Consider the following 25701-nt stretch of genomic DNA (forward strand, 5'->3'; position numbering starts at 1 on the left):
CCCCGGTCATACGACACATTCTGGTTTCATCACAAAAGGGTACAACTAGGAAACTTTATGCAAGCAAGTGGAGGAGGTTTTCTTATTGGGCTGACAATAAAGACATACATCCCTTTACAGCCCCTGTATCTGCAATCCTGGAATTCTTGACAGAAATGTTTAATCAAGGTGCAGCAGCAGCCACGATACGAGTACAACTAGCTTCCATATCTAATTACCATGTGGGATACATGTGATCTAATGTAATGTCCTATAGAGTATGCAAAGCCTTTCTCAGGGGCACATTCCTTTTAAGACCCCATGTAAGAGAACTGCCACCACTGTGGGACCTAAATTTGGTATTATCATCCTTAACTCTTCCCCCATTTGAACCAGCCTCCCCTTGTTCACTGGAGTTCTTATCTTGGAAGACAATTTTCTTAACAGCCATTACCTCTGCTAGGAGAGTTTCAGAACTGCAAGCTCTGTCTATCCATCCTCCCTGTCTGATTTTTTCACAAAGACAGAGTTTCCCTCAGAACAATTCCTTCCTTTCTGCCAAAAGTCTGTTATGAGGCCAATTTGAATCAGTCTATTGAGTTACCTGGTATCTTTCCTAATCATGGTAACAAAGCAGAATACAAGCTTCACCAAATGGATGTACATAGACAGCTATGCTTTTCCTTACATAGGACCAAAGAATTTAGAAAATCTGATCAGCTCTGTTTCAGTCTGAGAAAATAGGAAAGGTACTCCAGTTTCAAACGTCACCTTATCTAAATGGCTTATAGATACCATCGCTTATGTCTACAACTCTCAGAATAAACAGCTGCCAGGGAAAATCAAGGGACATTCAACTAGAGCTATGTCCACTTCCACTGCTTTTCAAGCTAGACTCCCCTTGGAATCAATTTGTGCTGCTGCTACATGGGTCAACCCTCAAACTTTTATCACTCATTACAAAGTAGATGTGGCTTCCCGGAACAGGGCATCCTTTGGTTCCACTGTTCTGAATAGGTTATTCCCTTGAGCCACCTGAGAAAGAAAGTGTTGGGGATGCTGTCCCAACCAGCAAGAATGAAGGCGAGATAGGACAACATAACATAAAGAAATTATGTACTCACCATAACGTTCCATGTTTGTTGTCCATGATCTTGCCTTCATTCTTGCATCCCACCCTTCCTTCCCCCTTCTTGGAGAATCAAGAGGACACTATAAATTGATGATTAATGGTCTGATTCCCTTCATGCCTTTTCATGTTTGGGCAGCGCACATGTTATAGTCATGGTATGGGTTAGCGTGCCCTAGTGATTAGTTTCTCAAACGAGATCTGGGGAACAGCCACTAGGCATCTTGGGATAGGTCGTAGCCTTGAGCCATTGAAAGCTCTCGAGCTTTACCATGCAGCCGAGTCAGAACCGATGCTTGGTTCTGAACCCAACCAGCAAGAATTAAGGTGAGATTATGGACAACAAACATGGAATGTTATGGTAAGTACATAACTTCTTTTTTTGATAAATCGATCTGCACTAATAATGAGATAAAGTATACATGATTAGGCCTACTACCATTCATAAATGTAATGTATCCATGTGCCAGTTCAAAAGAAATTCAAAAAATGCAACTTAACAGGCAGAATCATATCTGCTAAGTAATATTGCTATATGATGTACTCTTCTCACAAAATATATAGCTGGTGTAACCTAGTGGCCTTCTGCCATCCTGGAAAAGGAAGTCCAAACATGTTTAACTAAAGAGGGACAACCTTAGAAAAAAAACTGTTACCTGAAATACAGGCATAAATATGTGCATCAAGATGCACACACATTTGAGCTACACATGCTTGAATGCACTATATAGGTGCATAAGTGGTTTCTAGGTTTGCAGCCCAGGTGCACTATTAAGGAACCTAGCCCAAATTCTCAGTTATTCAAGGTCAGGCAATAGACAAATGAAGGCTGGGAAAATCAAACCCTGTACCACAGTAACTACAACTTACAGTCTTAACACTCTGTGCCAACTGCCAAATTCCAGTATGGGCCAGGCAAAGTCATTTTGCTTGAAGCCACTCACCATTACAAAATATATTTGAGTAATGGGACCACTGCTGTAGGAGTTCACTAATATGGTTGGGATAAATCCATTAGTGGGCATCAATCATCCAGTCTGAGCTTTTAAACAGGTGGATGCCATTGTGGGTGATGTCTGTAATCTCATTTGAAGGAGTCCTTCTAAAATGATAGAGCAGCATTGAAAGAAAAAAAACTTGTCTAATTATTTCTTTTTTTGTTTCAGTTTTATTTTTATTTTATTTATTTAACATTTGTTTACTGGAAAAGTCCAAAAACACAGGTCCTTGTTCAGCAGAAGCCCTGGGAGAAAAGCTCCAGTTAAGCAAAATTACAAGTTTGAGTTAGAGTTACAGGTAATATAAGACTTACACAAAAACATAAAGTTTATATACACTGCAAAAGAAAAAGGTTTGTCTGCAAGCAAGCTGAAAGTGTCATACATAAAAGTTACAAAAAGATAAATGTAAAATGTCTTAGATAAACATGTACAATAGACATCACAGTATGAGCATGTATAAATGTATATAAGTCATTTGTCATGCTTGGGAAGAAAAAGAGACTCCTGAGTAAAGGAGAGGACAGATGCCTCAGTTAAGATTTTTTGGAAGGGCAATGAGATACAAAGTTATTTAGAGATGTAGAGTTGAGCAGAGTTAGAGGTCTACCCAGGGCAGTTACAAGAACAGAGCCAGGAGTCTTTCAGATGTAGTTTTAGGAGTTTTTTAAACTGTGTTAAAGAGCAGCAGGTAGTAATTTGGGTGGGCAGTTTGTTCCATATGTTAGGGATGTAGTTTGCGAAGAGTGATTCTCAACTGTGTTATTTGCTTTGGTGGTGTCTAGTAGAAATTTATTATTAGAGCAGAAGGGTCTGGAAGTAATATATGGTTGTAATACTTTTTGGAGGGCAGAGGTTTTTGTCTGGTTGATGCAATATTTTGTGGGCAAAGGTCAACTCATTAAAGCATAGTAGCTGAGGAAGTTTTAGCCATTCTAGCTGTTTAAGAGCTGTACAGTGTTCTGTATAGGGCATCAGTGGCAAACTTGGCAATTTTATTATAACAAGCTTCGAGTTTGGTTAGTTCAGATTTGCGGAGGTTGGTTAGCATTGGGGAGGCATATAGGAAGGAAGATAGGAGATGCATGCGAGCAATAGTAGATTTTGAGTGTTTAGTTAGGAATTGTTTGTTTCTGTAAAGTAAAGCTAGTTTCTTGTGGACTTTCTTAATGGTTTATACTATGTATATATCAAACTTCAAGTTGTTGTTGATGTCTACACCTAGCAGTTTGGTATGAGTTGTAGGGATGATGGTGGTTTTATTTTTGGATAGGATGGTGAAAAATTGGGAGGAAGGGGTCGCTTTTTTTGGGGATAAGAGAAGGAGCTTTGTTTTGTTGGTGTTTATTATGAGTTGGGAGTTGCTGAGCCATGTTTCCTTGGACAGGAATGAGTCCTGGGTTGTGGTGTGGTGGTCATGAAGGGAGGAAGCTGTGCAGATTAGCATAGAGTCATCTGCATATTGTATGACAGTGGCTTGCAGTGTGGCAGTTTGGAGCTGGTTGGTGAATAAGGTGAAGAGAAGAGGTCCAAGGATGGAGTCTTTTGGAACCCCTAAGGTAACAACGAGAAGAGGGGAAAGTTACTGTTTCCATTGGACAGCCTGCTGTCATCCTAATAGGTAACTTCTGAACTATGTGATAGTGGAGTTACATAGATTTAGGGTGGAGAGAATGTTGATGAGTTTGTCATAATTAACCATATCAAAGACCTTTGACAAGTCTAAAAATGTAGCAGATGCAAACAGTCCTCTGTTTCTATAGTGATTCACTGCATTTGTGAAGGACATGAGGGCTGTGGTAGTGCAGTGAGAGGGGCAGAAACTGTTGAGTGTTTGACAATAGTTTATTTGTGTTAAGGTAAGTCATTAATTGAGTGTGTATAGTTCTCTTTAGGATTTTAGATAAGGGGACATGATGGCAATTGGCCTTTAATTAGTAAGTTTAGTTGAGTTACCTCTTTTATATAAGGGTATTATGCATGGGATTTTCTAAATATCTGGGACCATGTTTTCTGATAATGATCTGTTTATGAGTATGGGTACTGGGTATGTAAAGCATCTGCTGTGATTTGCAGAAATGTGGTAGGTTTTAGTTTTCTTAGTAGTTTTCTTGTGGTATCAACAGACACTTGGTGGAATGTAAAGAGGTTGCAGCTATTTTGGGAGTTGGTGCTTTGTTGGGCTGTGGGTGGGGTTGGGGTGGTAGAGACAGTGTGAGAATTAGCAAGGGTTTGGATAGTTTCAGTAAAGTATTTATTTAACTGGGTTGCTATGCTGTCAGGAATGATGGCTGACGGGGTAGGAGTAGCAGATTTGCCTGGTAGAAGTATATTATTAATTGTGGCCTAGAATTTTTGAGGATTATTATATTTTTTCTGGATATTATGACAGTAGTTGGTTTTGTCTGATCTTACTAATTTCTTGGGTTTGTTTTGCAGTTCTAGGAATCTCTGTCTTGTTGATGGGGTTTTGTGTGTGTGTGGAACTGTGCCCATGCCTTATCTCTAGCCCTGAGTAAGGATCTGCATTCTTTACTAAGCCAGGGTGCATAGTTAGATTTGACTCTGATTGTTTAAGAGGGTGCATGGCAGTTTAGTATGTCAAGGAAGGTGGTGTTGAAGGAGTTGCCTGCGTCTTCAAGGGGTAGCTGTCTGAGTGATTCCCAGTTGCAGCTATTTAGTGCAGAGATGAACTTGTTTGGGTTGAAGGTTTTTTTTACTTTTAATTAGCTGGTAGGTTGATTGGCTGGTGTGGGGAGTACGGGATCTTAGTAGAAAAGTTGGCAGATGGTCACTCAGACCATCAGGGAGGCAGCCTGATTGGATTGACAGGGATGGGTTGTTCACTAAGACCCATTCTAGGATAGAGTGTTGGTTGGAGGATTTGACAATCCTGGTAGGAGATGTGATAAGTTGGGTGAACTCATGTAGGTTGATATGTGATGTTGGGGTTTGAGAGGAACAGTTGAGCTAGTCAATATTGAAGTCTCCCATTAGGATAGTTTCCTGTGGGAGGGAATTACAGGCCAAGTATAGAATATTCTCTAGTGTGGAAATGTTCCCAGGTAACAACCTAAGATGTTAATTTGTTTTTTTGGGTTAAGTGTCAATTTGGTACAGATAAGTTCTGCATTATCATAGTTGGGATGCTTAGTTGTAGGCAGTCAACCAACAGGTGGTCTTTGAATAGGATAGCTACCCCTCCATCCCTTTTGGATGCCCTATCTTTTCATAGAATGTTGAATCTGAGAGATATAATTTCATCATTGTTATTGATGGGTTTGAGCCAAGTTTCTGTAAGCATTACTATATCTGGGGAATGGTGGGAGAGCAGGGCATGCAGGTCATGGACTTTGTTTCCAATACTTCTTACATTTATGCTAAGGAGGAGAAGGGAATTGTTATGTTTCTGGTGTAATTGGGCTGGGTCAATGGTGGCGGAGTTGTTTACTTGATTTTGGGGGGTATTGGGGCCAAGATTTGGGTGTATGTCATCGGAGAGGTTTAACTGATTGATGAGGTGTGAGACTAACTTGGTAACTTTGTGAAGTAGTTTAGTGTGTTTCTGATAGGTGTGGGATGATGTAGATAGAGGTAGGATTTTCTTAGTGTGGTAGTCTGTGTGGCTGGTATTGAAGAGGTCTGGAGATATGGGAGTGTAAGGTGGACTACTGTGATGGGCCAAAGAGGAGGTTTGGGAGGGAGGTGAATGGTTGTCTGGTAATGGTGTGTAATATGATGTGAGGGAGTAGAAAACTACTAGCAGTGATGCAGAGATGATATATATGGCTGTTTGGGTTAGGTGTTTGTTATTAAAGAGGGACATTTTATTAGGGTATGATGTTTTAGAAAGGGGAGGGAGGTGTATGACTGTAGATAAAGACAGGTGGGTGTTGCTTCAGTGGGTGAGGTGAACTGGCCTAATTAGTAAAAGTGTGAGCTCAGATTGGTTATGGCAAATGTGGGCAGGCCTTGATAGGTATAAATCTAGTGAAAACAGGGGTGGGTGGGAATGGGGTTAGGGTAGGGGAGTGAAGTGAGCCCACAGGGTGAATGGAGCGGGATGAGCCAGGGCTGACTTCAAGCACAAAAACAATAAGTAGAGTGCAGCTCGTCCAGATCAGTATGTTAGATACCCTGTACACTGGAGTAAGCAGAGTTCCTATAGAGTCTGATATAGTGCAGGGAAGATGGATAATTGTTGCATTGGATGTGAGCTGTGACGGGTGTCTTGTAGTGTGCTAGGCTCTTGCCTTACAGTCAATACATGCATGTGGGACTGAGGTGTGAAGGTTGTTTGTGAAAAGTGAGAAAAGGAGGGGCCTTAATATGAGGCTAGAGTAGTGGGATTCAGTTTTCTAAGCATGTTTAATATAGTTTTTGTTGAGACAGACTGGATGGAAAAGGGGATTTCAGTTTTATTGGGATTTGGACTGTCAAAGATTGAGTAGGGTAGCTGCTTACTAGATAGGACTACTATAGATTCGATAAAGTATTTACTGAATTAGGTCACTATGTTATCTGTGTTATTTGAGGTAGTGGGTTGTGGAGTAGAAGCTTTACCTGTTTAGAGTATGTTTTTTATAGCTGACAAGAAGTTTTGAGGGTTCTTTTGGTGTTTATTGTGGATATCTGTATAGTACTTAATTTTATCTTGCCTGTTTTGTTTCTTAGCCTTGTTTCTAAGCTCTTGGTATATTTGTTTGGCGGTATTGGATTTAGTTTTGTGCCAATGATTCCATGCTTTATCCCTTGCAACTAATAGTGATCTTGTCTCTTTCTTTAGCCATGGGGCATAATTATATTTTAGACCTATGGTTCTGGTAGGGGCATGAGTGTTTAGAATGAAGAGGAAGGTATTACTGCAGTGGCGGATAGCATCAGTTGCTGATGCTGTTTAATAGCCATAATAGAAAATTAAGTAAAGAAGTCTCAAACATCAACACTGAGTAGACTGTTCTATCTAGATTATATTTTGCTTACATAACAAATCAACAGAGCAAGTATGCTTCATTTTTCAATATGTAACAGAGAAATATGTTTTATTGCATAAACATAAATGTATGCTGCCTTCATTAAAATATAGACAAGTGTTGGGAAATAATGTAAAAAAGGGCACTCATTAAGAGTTAATAAATATAATTTAAGCTCTGGGTAAAGACATTTGGGTAATAGCAAAAGTTTCCGAAAATGTAAATTACATAAAACCTTTCACAATTGAAGACAAGCAATTGAAACATCAATGAGTAAAACTAGTTTCTTGACTTGGAAGATTGCCATATACTAGAGTAAAATGGCAGAATGTTTATGTCATTTCTAAAACTGTTTTATGTAAAAAAGGAAGGATGAGACAATACAAAATTAAGAAATGCTGCATCTCTCTTAAGTGCATAAAAAGGTATGTTGTGATTGTAATTTTAAATGAAAAATTATTTCAGACCCAGCCATACAAATTGGAAATATTCTTTCACAATATGGTTTAAAAGTTTACTAAAGGGTCAATTCATATATTATAATGCAAAGAAAATTAACTGCAATGTTTTACATTAATGAAGTAGCACTGGAGAAGGGCACACATAGGCATATCTGTGGTTAATGTATTCTGGCAGCACCATTTGAAGTAAGATATGAATTATTTGAGAAATAGAGCTTAAAAAACAATAATTGTTTTAAATATGTTTAACATGTAGTATGAAGGTAATGAGGGATGATTACTGATAATTACCTAAAAACATTAACAGCATGCTTGGTCATGATGCACAAATATGGGAACAGATAAATATTAACAGGCAGTTACATGATGTATATTATTTATTAGGGAAAACTCTAAAATTGCAAAGATCTTTCCCAGTGATTTATGTTGGAGAACAACTGAACCTTAGAAGTAAAATATAAACATAAATTCAAAACATTATCTAACTGTTTTAGCATGTTTAAACAACCAGAATGTGAACTGATGCATGTAATATTAGAGTAAAAGAATTATTGGCAAGATAAATGCAATTACACTTCATCCTAGTATGTGATAGAAAAAATATTTGATATTTATGAGTCTCATTATTTAGAAAAAAATCTTGGAGAAAAGATTTCACAAAATGAATCTTATTTACTTCATATGACTAAAGATAAGCAAAAACAGACTATAAATGCAATGATAAAGAAAACATAAGTCAGAGACGATCTTACAAAGTTTATTCAAATTATTTAATTTGGAATAATAATAGTAATCTAATTTCACCCTTACAAAATAAATAATTCTAAAATGTAAATTTACAACTGCTAAAGTAATAGAAAAATATAATCATCATAATAATAATGATAATAATAACATCAATAATAATGACAACATGTCTATTATCTATGTGGCAGGCAAACCTGGGAATCCTTTCCACATGCTCTTTTGGAGAATGAGACATACAGCAACGTCACAGTACATTTTCCTATAAAAGGTATTGATTCAATATAGTATCATTATTTGGAAATAGACTACAATAAAAAAACAAGCTATATTTATCATTAAGAAATTGACAAGATTTGTATTTAAATGTGTGAAAAATAAGAGCAGAAATGTATGGCAATAAAAAATAATCACTGTGACACATTTTAATTTGTTAAAGTTTTATATTAGTAGGTATTGAAGATAGCGACCACATTTGAAAAAACATAAGACTTTTACTTATATGTTAATAAATGGTGATGACGTGCACAAGATTCAAACAAAATGGTTGAACTGATCTATGTTATCCTCAAAGTAAGCCTTTTATTTTAATTTTTGCATTTCCGGTAACTATGGGTTCTCAACTGAACAACTGCATTATCTTTTTCAGAGGAGGAACTGAAAAACAGGTAAACTGACTTGACCTTATGTCATAAATCACAAAATATGCTTTGATGCAATGAAAACAAAGCTCACCAGTTTTGCAATCCAAAAACATAGCCACTATGTTATACATTGCCTCCTTGGGTTCTACTACCCTTATGTTGCTTATGCAGTGAATGTATTATTAGAATATATGTAATATATGGTGTGAAACTAAAAATCCTACGATTATATATAATGGCCATGGGAGTTAGTCAATTCTCAGATTAGAAGTATCATTGTTGTTGTTGTTGTGTCTTTCGGCTTTTCCCGGTTAGGGGTTGCTACAGCGGAACTCCAGTCTGCTAATGATTGGCAGTAGATTTTTACGTACCAAGTTGCCAGCTCTGACGCACAACCTTCAACGAAGGTATGCCCATTCATGCACGTCTCCACACAGAAGACGCTTTAGCTGAAAATCAAACCGGACGATGTCTTACTGTGAGGCGACAACCCTACCGCAGCACCACCACTGCAGTAGCTGTTAGAAGTATCATTGTGGAAACCCTTTTCTTTTGTGCTGTTTTAGTTAACAGTGTTACGTTAGCTTCCAGTGTGAAGCAAAGGTATTCTTCTTATGCAGCTACTTGGGGGAAAAGTTACTTGCTAGAATTTTCCAGAAGGTTAGATTTGGTCAAAGAAAGAACGAAGCATGGAGACAATTCATTCTGGATCAGTCCTTTATTCAGTGCAGTTAGGTAGAAAGTTATCATCTGCCTAACTGCACTGAATAAAGGATTAATCCGGAATGGCCTAACCTAACATGCTGGAAAATTCTCCAGCAAGTAACTTTGCTCCTTAGTGGCCGGACAAGAACAACATCTTTGCTTCATCACAGAAGCTAATGTGGCACCTGTAACTGGAGCTGTGCAAAAGAAAAGGATGACTGTCTCCCATAGCCATTACAGGAAACAGCAGGAATTTTAGCATTACTTTTTGATTGTTACCTCCTCTGTCCACAAGCAAGGAGGTTGCCAGCATGTTAGTTAATGTCCTTATGAGAGCACAGTATTTTTGCTTATAATGAATGTACAGTGTGAAATATATTTTCAATTTGATGAATTCTTTATTATGATAATAGTATAAAGAAACAGAAACATATGTTAAATGTTTTGTTAAAATCACAAATGGCTGACAGAAGGCATGAATATAACAAACATATATGTAATAGGTTCATAGGTTCATAGGTTCATACTACTTTAGTATGGGGAACTATACCCATTATTTTGCTGTGCGTGACACTGAGGTAATCCCTTCTCCCATCCATTGGTCAAGATTTCTCTTGAACAAGGCCTTTTGTTCCACAGCATAGGAGTCTTTGGGTGATGAATCCTGATGGATCTAGATTTTTGAGGTGAAACATATTCATCAAATCTGAGACCCTTTATCCTTTTGGTGAGGAACCTCCAGCTGCTGCAAGTGTCGGGTCAGATACATTTGATCTAGATGAGAATCCCTTCATGATAAGGTGGGCAATGTAGAAGGTCTTCCTAACTACTTTAGCCCAGGTCCCTGATAACTTCTTCTGTGCTCAGTGGGTATGACTATGCATTTTTGGCATTTAACGTGAGACCCTTCTGAAGGATATCTGTGTGATGAGTTTTTCAATGATAGGGTATTGTATCTGGACTGCCTTTCCTCATCAATGGCTTTGGTGACTGTTTCAAAAGTCAACCAAGTTTAAAAGGCATGATCTGCCTTTGACAAAGCCAAACTTTGTGAAGTGGGACCACAGTTGCAAGGTAAGACTTTGATTAAACAGCTGTCCTAGCTGTGGGTTTAATTCCTCATTGAGTTCGTGGAGCACACAGCCGGGGACACCATCAGGTCCCAATGATTTATATAAAAATGGAAACTTACTGTTAAGTAACAATATCCATCCCTGATGAACCTTTTGTACATCCACAAAATGAATGACGCCAGAAACACTACATCCAAGGATTTAAGCTTTGCTTGTGACATGAATAGAGCATGCTGGTAAGACAGATATGTGTCTCAAAGGATATCCATTCTTGGGAATAGACTCATCCATCTCAAGCAGAGTCCACCCATAACCCTATTCAAATGTAATGTTGACTATTGGAGTGGACTGGAAATCAAAAATTCATCCCTGGCCTGCTTCCCATGTCTCTGATAGAGTCTGACAGTAAATATTCCGTAATTAGCATAGCCCCCACTAAATCATTAGCAACCTCTTAATTAACATACCCCTCCAAAGGGATGTCAATGTTATGTGGGAAGAATATTGGGTTGCGATATGCAGCTAGTCTTATAAAGGCCCTGTGGTTAGTGTATACCTATGGATCTAAATATATAATGAATATATGTTGCTAACTTACAATAACTAAAAGAGCAATCTCACATTGAAGTCCATGATGCTGTATGTTAATTGTTTCTTTCTTTTATTAATCTCCTAGGTTTTGGTGACAATCAAACTGTTCCTGCAATGACCGTTTTCCTGGTATGTACTCAATTCTATCAAAAATATATACAAACAGCAAACAGCAAACATTCCATCAATGATGACAATATACTGAACCATAGAAAATGTTAAAAGCTTAAATATGGAAAATAAAGCCTGAATACCAGTAATAAAATATCATAAAAGGAATGTATTTTAATCATCTTCTATTTATCCTTTGAATGGTGTGGCATTGTGTTCTTCAGGCAGCAAAATAGGGTAACACTAACACAGAAGATCAGTAACATGCTTGGTCTAACTTCAAGCAGTTGCATTCCATTATTATAAATATAGAATCTTACTGTTAAGTAACTGTATGATGCATAAACATTTAAAATGTATACCACCAGTCCATTGATCAAATCTTCAAGTAAAGCTGACAACCATAGCACTGGCTACGTGTGCAGTGCAAAAGCCATTGCAGTAATCATTTCTCTCTTCCATACAAAGTTTATATGTGTACTTATACCTGAACAAGAAAAAGGTTGATTTGGATCAGTGTCCTACCCTAGTTTATAAAATATTTAATTTTTCACAAATGAGACAATGGTGGAGTGGGTGGGGCAGCTGGAAAAAACATGAGAGCAAAGCCAAGAAAGACCATTATTTCTAAGAATAAGGTATGCATTTTAACAATAAGATATGTAGCAAACCAATTATTTAATAAATTGTTACTGTTGTGAATTTTCACAGGCTGCCTATTTTCATAATATGTGCTGGTACGTAAAAATCTACTGCCAATCATTAGCGGACCAGAGTTCCGCTGTGGCGACCCCTAACCAGGAAAAGCTGAAAGACGCAATAACAACAACAACAACAACATTGTAGAATTCCATTTAAGAGTCATAGCCTTTATGTTTAATGCAGAATTTGACAAGGGTTTATTTTTAATGTTTCACCCAATAGTTTAATTAGGTTTAATAGCCTCAGGGAGCCCATCTTTTATAAGGCTTTCAGGAAACATATTCCACTGATCAAACAATATTTCGAAAAGGTAATTGTCTTGTTTTCTGCTACACAATGGCCCACTGATAATGTGATTTAATGGACCAAAATAGGATATGCCTATCTACATGTCTGAACTGTATATTAACATCCCACCTGACTGTATATCCAAATATATGACACACCTCCAAATTACATGCTCTTCATAAATCTAAAATTTATTCTCTCCATATATCGTTCCTGTTTATGAAATACAGAAATTGAAAAGTACTAGGATCACAACTGGATTATCTCAATGTACCCTACTGCAATACTTATTAATTGAATCACAAATAAATCATATGTCCTATTCCCATGGAAGCAATGTTATATAATGCCGCTTCATAAATAATAATTCCCTTATTAGTTTTAGAGCTAGTGTTATAACATCCCTTATCTCTAAATTTGAAAAAAGCATACAAATGGAGTTGTTTCAAAACCTTACAAATAATTTGCCATCACCTGTGCAGCATGTCTTTTTACCTGAATTCAGCTTAAACAATACTAATCATAGCAAAGCATGCGTCTATTCACTGCTGCTATTATTTTAGACTTATCTAAGGCCATTAATACCATGTCTCGCACTCCCCTTTTATAAAGGCTTGCTAATATGGTTCTGGCATACAACACATTATATTCAAAAGTTATCTGTCTAATTGACAAGCTGTAACATGGCCCCATGAACTTTCTACTTTTTTATCTAATAATATATGTGTTCTACAAACCTCAATACTTGGAGCTAACCTGTTTAGTATCTTTTTAGTTGACATGCACGGCAAGATTCCTGATGCCAAGTTTGTATAGTACACTGACGATGCCCCTATTATCTGTACTGCTATCTCCCTCAGTCAGTTGCAGAGGATCACACAGCTTAACCATCAAAGTGTAGAACACTGGTTTAAGGACTCATATTTTTTCAGTAAATGTCAGTAAAAAAAACTACTTGTATTTCACTCTAGGGAAACCATAGATCATTAATTACTCTTTAAGAAACATTGACAATGTAATGTCAAAACCTCACAAAAGTTGGGTATGTTAAACAGATCAAAACCCCATCTAACAGAACAAGCACAGCTAAATACAGTGCAGCCTCTCTTGCTACCTACATTACTTTATGCATCCTTTACCAGTATTAATATTCCATAAACTCACTTATATAAGCTACAACAAATAAACAATAAAATTAGAAAATACACTGTTAATGTCCCCATCAAAAGGGATCAATGCAAAGCACTTCATAAGATTATTTGGCTGTAGGTAAGACCGCTTTTAACATTTAACTAGCTAAACACACACACTCATATGTGTATGCATGTAAGTATATATGCACTTAGACATGTATGCATGTATAAAACTATATGTATATGTATATATAACTAGATCACTTCATTGACTCTTCTTGACAGAGGCTCAGTTAATTAATCATTGGCGTGGTGAAAGCTGACACACTCTGGCTAGGCTTATAAATGCCCTCGGGAAGATAGCCAAGTACCTACCTATGAACCTATGAACCTATATATGAATATGTAAAGCACACACTGCCAAACACATTCCAGACTTGCAAAATGAGTACTAACATAAAATATAAAAATAACAGCTCCATCAAAATAGTAACTGGTTTGTTCAAGGTTTTGGTTTTATTTTATGTGCTTGTATAAAAGTATATCAATGCACATATGTGTGTGTGTGTTGTGTGTGTGTATGTGTGTATATACATATATATATATATATATATATATATATATATATATATATATATATATACACACACACACACACACACACACACACACACACACACACATACGCACATGTGTGTTTGTATGTATATATATTTGGGAAACTTGAAAGAAAAAAAAACAAAAATCTGTTTTTTTGCAGGAGGTCAAGCCATGTATACATGCATACAGACACACAGACTGACACACACAGTTCAATGTAATTGACCTGCAGATTTGTCGAGCACCATTTCATCAAGTGAAACGTCAATTTTCACTTTAATTATGTGATGAAGTAGGTGTACAGAAGTACTGATGTGGCAGACATGGACATTTCTTTAGTAGAAACCATGTCTAAACCTGTTTCAGTGATTCATCATAATGGAAATCAATGCATAACTCTTGATGTTATAGAAAGGGAGTTGACAGTTCTGTATTTCATGGAACTGTCAAACACTTTACATTCTCTGTTTCATATATGTGTGTGTGTGTGTGTGTGTGTGTGTGTGTGTGTGTGTGTGTGTGTGTGTGTGTATATATATACATAATATATGTATATTTGTATATATATGATCCCTACTCCACCCATTTTATGACTGTATATTAATTCAAAATTGCTGCATGCATTTTGATGGAAGAATAGTTTGAACAATACAGAGACATGAAAAAGGCGAGCTAAAGGAATGCAGAGGACAGGGAAAATTATAAAATCTTGACATTAGTATATATTTATATATATAGATAGACAGACAGGTGTAGCAATGAACATCAAAAATACTAATAAATAACTCTGGCATAAATAACATCGACCACAAAAGGCAAAAGCACAAATGTCGACAGCACAGCATGCATGAGCGAGTAACTCTTCTCCTCGTGCCCAGACATAGCTTTAAAAAAACACAAATAATGTGTGTGTGTGAGTGTGTGTGTGTGTGTTTGTGTGTGTGTGTGTGTGTGTGTGTGTGTGTGTGTGTGTGTGTGTACACACATATATATATATATATATATATATATATATATATATATATATATATATTATATATTATAATATATATATATATAAACTGTCAAATGTATAAAAACAAAAAACTTACACCTTTTTAAAACTATTAACACAGAAACCTACCACAGCCAGAACTTAACTTTAAAAAAACCTTCGTCACTTTCAAAAAACTTAATCAAAAATCCAAAACAAAAAAACAATTCATTTAAAAAGTCATGTTTGAACAAGTCGAACTTAAAATTTAAAAGTTGACAACTTTTAAAATTTAACATGTTAGATCTTTCCTTACACCTTTTTTCCATTTTTTAATGCGTTTTTTAAACCAATTAATGCGTTTTACATCTTGTATTTTTTTTAAAATTTACATTTCCTGTTTTGCAATTTAATTTGCCATCTGAGTTCTTTCACTTTGAACTGGGAGTTGCAATCTAATACAAACCCTAATTTTTTCAATACTAATAAAACCATTTTATTTACAATTTTTAATAAAAAATTAGTCTTTCCTTAATGCTTTTGTGAGGCTTGTCTAGCTAATGCCCCTCCTAGAACGCATCACATTGAACCTAAAAAGATAAATTAAATATGTGGAGTTACTCACATAGAATTTAAGAAAAAAATTAAGTGAAATTGGGGGCTGAAGGAAATTATGAAGGCTTCTTAAATAATAGCAATGAAGTGCTGAGTCATAATACATTCCTAGAGTGGATATGTGCCTATTTAGTGTTGTGTAGGCCCAGAGTCTAACAAATGTGATTGCCCAAAAATTTATGAAAACAAATTTAAAAAAAAAACAAGAAAATAGAAAAAAAATTAGCAAAAACTTATGTGAATTTGAAAAACTAACAAAGGCTCATTCTTAAAAAACATCAAGATCCAAAGGGAGACAAAAAAAGGCTGCAGATCAGAAGGGACACTGGGCACAAGAAAGTCAGAAAAAAAGAAGAAGACCTGGCACTTATGTCAAATTACATAGAAGCCCCTAGAAACAATCACAAGGTGCAGTAGTAGAAAAGATTAGTTCATCAACTATACAAAAAGGACATATACAAGAAGGAAACAGATTCTAAAGATTATATAGCAGGAAGTTGATTCCATGTCATCTAAAGAGGTCCTGTAGATAAAAGAAAATTGATCCCCCAATTGAACAGAAAGATAGTAGCATAAGGGAAAAGAAAGAGTAACATGTAAATATGAAAATTAGTACATTAAAGAACTTCTTGATTTCTTTCTTAACAGGCTTATTACCGAATCTCTTAATGAAGATTCTAATCCTCCATCTTTCACATCCAAAACAACATTGGCTCACTTCTTGTTAGGCCTTTACACTGCTTCCCACTACTAGACAACTAGGATTTTGATTGGGTCATCCACCTGTCTATCCAAACCCCCATGTGAAACGGTCACTGGTAACAAATTCAACCACTTATACCGAAATATTGAAACTCAATAACTAGTTTCTTTTAATAACTTAAATAGTATTCAACTGACTAGCACAAACCATGGGTAGAGCATTGTTATATGCTTGTGTGAGAAGCTAGCATTCTCCAGACAGCAGCTCCTTGAAAGAAGCCCATACTTATCAGCATGAGCTATTTTCCTGTGAGATTTATACATGGCTTTCGAATATGCCAATTTAATGCTCCTGGAGTGAAATTGAGCCAGTCTCAGACCTCCACCAGTGAATTACATTGTTTCACTTCTTGATAGATGAATCTTTTTACCTTTCTGTTTTCGTCCTTGGTGTCGCAAATCCACAGAAACCACACCTTTCAGAAAGCGTTTTATCTGGATTTCACCAGTCAAGTTGCTTGCACCCAACACAGAAAATTCTGATATCTGCAATTTCCCGGTCAATAAGCTGCACCTATTTGAGCAACAGCATATTTGTGAAAGAAAACCAATTTTGTATTCTAAGAGTGTTTCTTGCCAAGATTCATTTGTATGAAATATAATAAATAAAATTAATTCAATTTTGTTAGGAGTATAGAAAGCATTCTCCAATATGGTTAATTGTTCATTAGCAGAAACAAAATTTGGGAATTAATAGCCACAAAATCAAATGTAAATCCAATATAATTGTAGATTCTCTGGCTGCAAGATGGACAATACATTAGTTGTCTAATGTGACTGATCGTGTGCATATGGTTTCCTGGCTCTAACCCTCCCATGAATGTATTGGTGTGGCAGATGCGTATGCTGCAAATACATAGCCATGGGTACATCTTTTCACTTTGAGATCTCCCAGGTTCAGAATTTCCTTTCAAGAACCCTATAATTGTAACACCACCAATTTAGTTTATCTTGGTTTTTGTGCTCAATGTGATGCATTCTACATAGCGAAAACTATCAGGAAGTTGAGCGATTGCATTAAGAAACACTGTCAGGCATTAAGAAAGGGTGCCCTTAAAAATGCATTAGCTAGACACAATTTGGGTAGCCCTTGGTGCGAAGAATTCAACTTTATTTTATTAGAAAAAATTTCTAGCTTGTAGGGAGATTGCAACCCCCAGCTTGAAGTGAAAGAACTCAGATGGCAAATTAAACTGCAAGCCGACACGCCCCTGGTTTAAATGGAAATTTAAATGTAAAAATCATTCTAAAATGGAACAGGTAGGGTGGGAAAAAGAACCTTAACCATCCAAAGGTGTTTACATCATTTGTAACTGTTAAATTTCTGATGAAGTTCGACTTTGAACATGAATGAATGAAAGTGCTCAAATTTTTAAATGTTTAAGCTTTATATGTTTCGATAGTGACATCTTCTTCCTTCTTGGCTCTTCCCACTCCATTGCCCTACCCTGTCCCCAATTTCCACCCACTGCCACTACATCTAGATTTATACCTTAACTGCCACACCCACTCCATCTAATCCAATAAACTTAGACCCTTTCCCCACCCCTTACTCCCTAGCCCCACCCCACAAATCACCTCATAAGATCTAGCCATACCCATTAACAGCCATCCCAGACTCCACTCATATCAACACTGTCCCCCTGCCCAAACCCTATATTACCACCATGCTTACAAAACCAACCTCACTTGTAACCCACATACTACTACTTCTTAGTTTATCCTATCTAACCTACCTTACCAGACCCCTTGATACCATTCGCTCCCCCAATTTCCATACAATGAATTCAGTCCCTTAGCAACACACATACTCTTCTACCTTCATAAGCCCTTATTTATACTTCTTCAACTACTCACTACTCTTCCCCTTTAAATTCATTCCCACATACAAGTATGCCAGTCCAACCCTGATTAGCACTACACATATAAAATATGTAACCCTCAAACTAGACAATAAATAGTCTAAATACTTCTACTTCCATATTCACCAACTTATCACCACCCTTCTCTCCGGTGATATACACCCCAACCCTGGTCCCTCTCCCATTCACACTTCAACCCTCCCCTCTTACCCCACTCCATCAGGAAAAAGCCTCTCCTTCTCAGCACTGAATGCACAAAGTGTATATAAAATAATCCCCAACCTACATGTCTGGCTTCTCCATAACCAACCTGACATACTGTCAATCTCTGAAACATGGTTAATACCCTCCCTAAAATATTCTGAAATAACTCCCCCCAACTACAGTATCATTAGAAAAGACAGAACCCACAAAAAAGGTGGTGGGTTGCTCTCCTCTATTTATCCTCCCTTTCACTTACTCCATATACTAAGCCCATCACCCAATTTGCCAACACAGAGTTAATTCTGGCCCTACTCCAGTTAAACAGGCATAAATCCATATGCATAGTCTCCCTCTATATCCCTCCTGGTGACAATACCCCTATCCTTGAGGATATTCTCTCTTGGTTCTCCACCAACATAACCAATGAGACTATAATCTTAGGTGACATGAATATTAACTGGTCCTCTATTCTATCCCCTACTAACTTCCTAAACATAAACCTCTACAACTTTCACCAGCTTATCAACACCCCAACCAGACCATCAAAGGACTACTCCTGTGGAAGCACCCTTGACTGGATTCTGGTATCTCACCCACATCTTATCTCCAGTAGTGGTACCCTCCCTGACTCCCTTAGTGATCACTTTCCCATTTCTGCTCATCGTCACTCTTCCTCCCTACAACTGTCTCATACCACCATCTCTATACGCTCCTTAAAACACTTCAACCCCAACACCTTCTCGGACTTACTGAAACAATTCAACTGGAATCCTCTAAAAATTCTTTCCCTAGATGAAGCCGTCACCTACTTTAATACAACATTTCTAAACCTTTTAGACACCTTTGCCCCCTTGAAAACTAAAAGAATTAAAAGCAACACTGTCCCCTGGCTAACTAAAGACACATTAGCGGTCATGCACCTTCGTGATAAAGCCTTGAAACAACACCATAAAAATAAAACTCTAGTCACCCTAAATGAATATAAAATACTCCGCAACAGAGTTAAAAAGCTCATCACTTCAGATCGTAAATCCTACTATACCACACTCCAAAATAACCATAAGACAAACCCTAGAAAATTCTGGGATAGTATCTCCACCCCCTTTAACCCAGGCAAAAAGGAGAATCCTTGCCCTGATCACAATGCTTCTGATATCAACTTAGCTTCCCAATTTAACAACTTCTTCATCGACTCCATAACCAAATTGACTTCATCCTTCTCAAATAAGCCTACTTACTCAGCTACACCTTCCGCTATCTCCTCCTCTTCCTCAGATACTTCCCCCTCCCACCTTCCTCATTTCTCTCTAAAACCCATTCCAGTATCAACTATAAAAAAACTCATTCAGAAATTAAAACCATGCTCCAGTGCCCCTGACAATATCCCTTCCTTCCTTTCTTTCTAAAGACAGCTGCATAAGCCATTGCCTTCCCCATCTGTATTCTTATAAACCGGTCAGTTCAAGAAGGCTACGTACCCCAACTCTGGAAAAAAAGCCTATATTATTCCCCTCCACAAAGGAGGAAACAATAATAACATCTCCAATTTTAGACCTATCGCCATCTTATCTCCCATCTCTAACTACTTGAAAAGTGTATCCACCTACAACTATTACCCCACCTCATCGATAATCACCTACTAACTCCCACACAACATGGATTCAGGCCTGGTCACAGTACTACTACTACCGCACTACTCTCCTTTATTGAAACTGTGAATAAAGCCTGTGACTCTGGCTGTATTGTATCCACCCTACTAGACCTTTCTAAGGCTTTCGATACCATCTCTCACACCCTTCTCCTAACCAAACTCTCTAATCTAAATTTATCACTCCCTTCTATCAACTGGTTTACCAGTTACCTATCCAACAGGCAACAAGCAGTCAAATGGAAGAAAGCCATTTTCCCATTCCTCAACACTCCCACTGGTGTACCCCAGGGTTCCATTTTAGGTCACCTATTGTTCAATATTTTCATAAATGACTTCCACCGCGCCATCCCTAATGCAAAAATCATCCAATATGCAGACAATTCAACACTTATCTGTTCTTCTAACTCCAATCCCACCCTCATAAAATTAATCCAAGATGCCTTCTCATCCACTGAACAGTGGATGTTAGATAACAACCTGGCACTTAATGCATCAAAAACCAAACTCATGTTATTCACCCCTTCCAAAACCACAACTATCAACATAAATTCATTCTCCATAACCAGAATAACACTTCTCTTGAGATAGTATCCAATGCAAAACTGTTAGGGGTTCTCATTGACAACCAGCTCAAATATGATACCCATATACATACAAATATTAAAAAAAACACACCATAAATTTGGTATGTTCTACCGCCACATTCGCTACCTTACTCCATCTACTCGATTCCTTCTCTCTACCACATATCACATCCCTTCTCTCCTTTATGGTGCCCCACTCCTAACCAGCCTACAATCTTCTATTAAAACAAAACTCTTTTCCTGTTACAACAAAATTGCCAAATTCACCACTGGACACAGATCCTCCACTCACCATTGTATTGCCCTCCATAAACTAAACTGGCTAGAGATGCCCAAGTACCTTATCTACTCTTAACTAATTCTTGCTCAGAAACTCATTTTCAGTCCCTCTCTCTGCCCCTCTCTTGCCACAACCTTTACAATGCACCTACCTAACAGACTCCTAAGAACCAATACTCAGAATCTGATTGAACTTCACAAGCCTGCCCGTCCAGCAGGCAAACTTTTACTCTCTTTTTCCTTGGCATGTCTCTGGAACTCTGTCTCACCTCATATTCACCTCACCAGCAGCCCACCCTCCTTTAAAACTCTGCTCCACTCACACCGAATATCTCTCTGGGAATGCTCATGTTTCCATCCTGCATAACATCCCCAGCAGCTACCTTAATCCCTACCCCTTCTCCTGCTGTCCTCTTATCCTAACTCAAATATCTAAAATATTTGACCTACACACCCCCCCACCCCACTGATCGTATTTCCCCTGGGTCAACATACATACATATTATAAATAACTCCCTAGTTTAATTGACTTGTAAATACCTACTTGTTATTGTTTAGACTTAACTTCTATGTTAGCAATGATAGTGACTATATATTTGTAAACTTTTACTAATTGTGATATAATTTCTGTTTTTTTTTTTTTTTGTACTAACATATACTTTTGCTTTATGTACTCTTCTTGTACTTTAATAACCTGTTGTTTAATATACTGTATCTATGGAGCTTTTCTCCCCAGGACTCCATTGAAAACGGGCTCCTTCGGCCCAAAGGACCATCCTGGCAAACAACCTTCAAATACATAAATAAATAAACAAATAAATTATTAAAGTTTTCTACTTTAAGTTCTGGCTGTGGTTTATGTTCCTCCAAGTCTGAAAAAGGTTTCTGTGTTTATATATATATATATATATATATATATATATATATATATATATATATATGTGTGTGTGTGTGTGTGTATACACAGATGTATACATATATATTTAGAGAGAGACAGAGGTTGTGTATCAGTGGAGATAAGGTGCAGAGGGAACTTGTCTTCTGCAAAAAAACAATACCGCTTTGGTGGTTTTTTTTTCAAAACTGATGATGCCATTGTTGATATGTTTCAGTCAGTTAGAAATTTTGCAACATTGAACTTCACATAATTGATCTTAGATGTCTGATTCATAAAACATAAAAAAAATATTATATTTGACTTTTTTTTTTTTTGGTGGGAGCAAGCATCTCTTCACCCTCACACTCCCTGCTTATTATATATACCAACTCTGAAATCACATTACAGTAGTGAAGGGCATATTTCCCAGCCTCCACTGTCCCTCAATCCATGCTGTTCCACAATCTCACAAAAACAAACCAAAAACCGCTTGCAATTATCAAACAAATGATTTTCAATCAGATGTACAGGCTTTTTACTTTTTGATGAAAAAAATCTTGATGAAAGGTAGAACACCCATATGTGCATGTATATATTCATATCTACGTTACATGTATATATAAGTCTATATTACATTAGCAAACAATGTTTTAGAATTGATGAGTGTGCCAATGTTTTGGCATTCAGTAATGTGATATAGATCTATATATACATATATATATATATATATATATATATATATATATATATATATATATCTAGCTATATATATATATATATATATATATATATATATATATATATATATATATACATATATATATATAGGTCTGTTGTGTAGGACCGAACCGGCCTAATGTTGACTACAGAATGCAAAAAAAAAAAAAAAAAAATTCCTCTCGCGAAATTAAACTACCACCCACCTATAGCTTCAAATTTGTCTGAGCCCTCCTGCTTTCTTTAGTAATGTGTGCTAACACTAACCCTAACACTGCCCTTTCCCCCAGCCCTAACACTACACCTTAATGTCATTAAAACCTTCCTGTAATACTGCCACCACACAAAATATATTCCAACACTCAAACATTCACAGACATAAACAAGCAACATTACATCTATCCCCTGACCTAACCCTTACCCTAAAATACACAACTCTCACATAAACACACAACACCCATCCTCCACTCATCCCCAACCCTAACTTTGTACAAACACACACACACACACACACACACACACACACACACACACACACACACACACACACACGCACGCACCAGATATTTAAATAGATAAAGGTATAAATAGAGAAGGGGATGGGGGGAGAGAGATGACTGTAGCATTCTCTTGTGATTTTGAAGAGATCAACACAGCTTTTTTAGGGCAAATGGAAGTGTGTTCTGGGAATAACTCTCTTTGCTTGGCACTGGGACCAGAATGAGGTTCACAAAAAGAAATACAAAAATATCAGCTTCCTGATAACATATAATTCACGATGTGTTGATAATAATGCTGAATAAATCTGGCTCCTTTAAATGTGGGATTTGTTAATGTTGCTCTGCTTTCACTTTGAGCAGTAACAATTCCTTCACCTGTCTCAGTAACTCACAAATGTATTAAGAAAAAACAGTTTACTCCTGTTCTTCCACAGCAGTTTTTCAAACAGTGTGCTGTAACGCATGCACAACTTTCTTCATAGTACACTGATGGCCTTTGAATGCATTAATGTGTTTTAATTTTTTTTTTATTTAGCATTTCACTTATTCAAAATTAATCCTGAAAGATAATTAGTTTTGTTGTGTATATACCTTTGTATTTTATCATAGTATACACAATTTTTCATGGTAACTGTTTTGTACCCTAGTTTGGGAGTGCATTTACAGTCTAGTAGTGATACTGTCTTCTAATACTATCAATTAGGTTTATTCTGTGTTTTAGTAAAATATTTTGCTAGCTTTGTCACCCTTTCTTATAACGTTTTTCAGTTTTCCACACAGCTCCACCTACCATTTGAAGAAGTTCCACTTTGTTAAAAAATTGAAACACTCTTAGACTACACGGACGTTATTTTTTTGGGGGGGGTCACTTTGTCCTTGGTACCTGTAGATCATCCCGCACAGCTAATTGGCCCATTCATTGTATATTACTAGGATGAGGGTTAACTTCAGCCATAACCTTGGAGCATGCATAACAAAAAACAGCGTAAATTATGCACACAATAAAAGGGGAAAGGGCATATTTCCTTCCCCGCCACAAAACATTACAGGTGTTTAACAAATGCATACTTTACTCATATGTGAGTGTGTGTGTGTGTGTGTGTGTGTGTGTGTGTGTGTGTGTGTGTGTGTGTGTGTGTGTGTGTGTGTGTGTATAGACATAGAGAGACAGAGTGAGAGAGACATGCACGCACATACCATGCATATGTCTCTCTCTCTCTCTCTTCCCTATCATATATATAATATATTATATATATATATATATATATATATATATATATATATATATATATATATGGATCTAGGACTATTGAATGAAAGTTCATTAGTCCGAATCCACAATACCCAAACGCACTTTAACGAAAGAGCTTTCACCAAAAAAGCACTTTGTTAAAGTCCGTTCAAATAATAAAAAAAAAACACCCCCCCACCTACTTTTATATTCTCACTCCGAGGTCACACTACAGTGGGGAAAAGGGAATTCTCCCTTAAATGCTCCGTAGTGCGACCAGCACAACCAGCATACATAACCGAAAGTGCTGCTTTGGTAAACAGCACTTTCGGTTATGTATGTTCGGTGTTTTCTGCTTTGGCAGAAAGTGCCATCGGGGATCTGTATGGATCCCATATATATATCTCTCTCTATACATATATATATATATATATATATATATATATATATATATAGATAGATATACACACACACACACACACACACACACACACACACACACATACACACACACACACAAGCACACATATGTACCCGGAGGTGTGAAACAATGGCTCTAGATGATGATCACTGTTGATGTGACACCCCGATCCTATGAGCAAACAGGAAAAAGAGGGTTATATTAGATGGATGTATATGTATTTATACATATATATGGCTCCTGAACTTCTCAGTGAATGTGGACAATGTCAACATCTGTTTGGTAAACACCATTTATTTGACAAAATCAGATGGCCAATATGTGCTTGACATTGACAGTCCTGGGCAGGGGAATATCCCATTTCCTCAGGAATTGTACAGTCTCAGATTTTAGTACATATAATTATCAGGGAGTGTGTGGGAATCTCAAAAATCTCTCTTTTCACCCACTCACCAAACTTGTATATGCCAACTCTGAGATTGCTATGCCTTGAGAAAAGGGAATATTCCAAGAAATGTTATCTTGGACTTAGTATATACCAGTCCAATCATTTGGACATTCAGTCTCCATGTTCTGGGACTCAGCCTAGCAGGTACCAACATTTCAAATGCTTACACAATTTTACAAACATTTGTTATGCCAAAGGAAACACACATATTACAGAGATCACAGTAAATAATTACAGCCTTTTTAACAGTGCCAGCATTTTGAAATAAAGAAAAAAATATTTCATATTTTATAGCTTCATTAGAAAATATTATGCTATATGCACATGGTCCATTTTATTCCTACCCATTTGATGCCTAAAACGATCCTATCCTGTTGGGGTTTCAATTCACCAAAGCCCTTCCAACATATAGTACATGTAATACTCTAATTATATAAGTAGAAATA

General features: G+C 36.9%; 1 protein-coding gene across 1 annotated transcript in view; it reads left to right on the top strand.

The window, feature by feature from the left end:
- The window catches only part of TECRL (trans-2,3-enoyl-CoA reductase like), a 1073904-nt gene that overhangs the window by 769268 nt on the left and 278935 nt on the right, over positions 1–25701 (top strand). The window contains exon 8 of the mRNA XM_044060983.1: positions 11383–11426. Coding sequence (XP_043916918.1) covers positions 11383–11426 — 44 coding nt within the window. The remainder of the gene's footprint in view (positions 1–11382; positions 11427–25701) is intronic.

The sequence above is a fragment of the Protopterus annectens genome, chromosome 2.part0 (assembly GCF_019279795.1).
Source record: "Protopterus annectens isolate FY-2018-M chromosome 2.part0, PAN1.0, whole genome shotgun sequence".
In the NCBI taxonomy this organism is placed as follows: Eukaryota; Metazoa; Chordata; order Ceratodontiformes; family Protopteridae; genus Protopterus; species Protopterus annectens.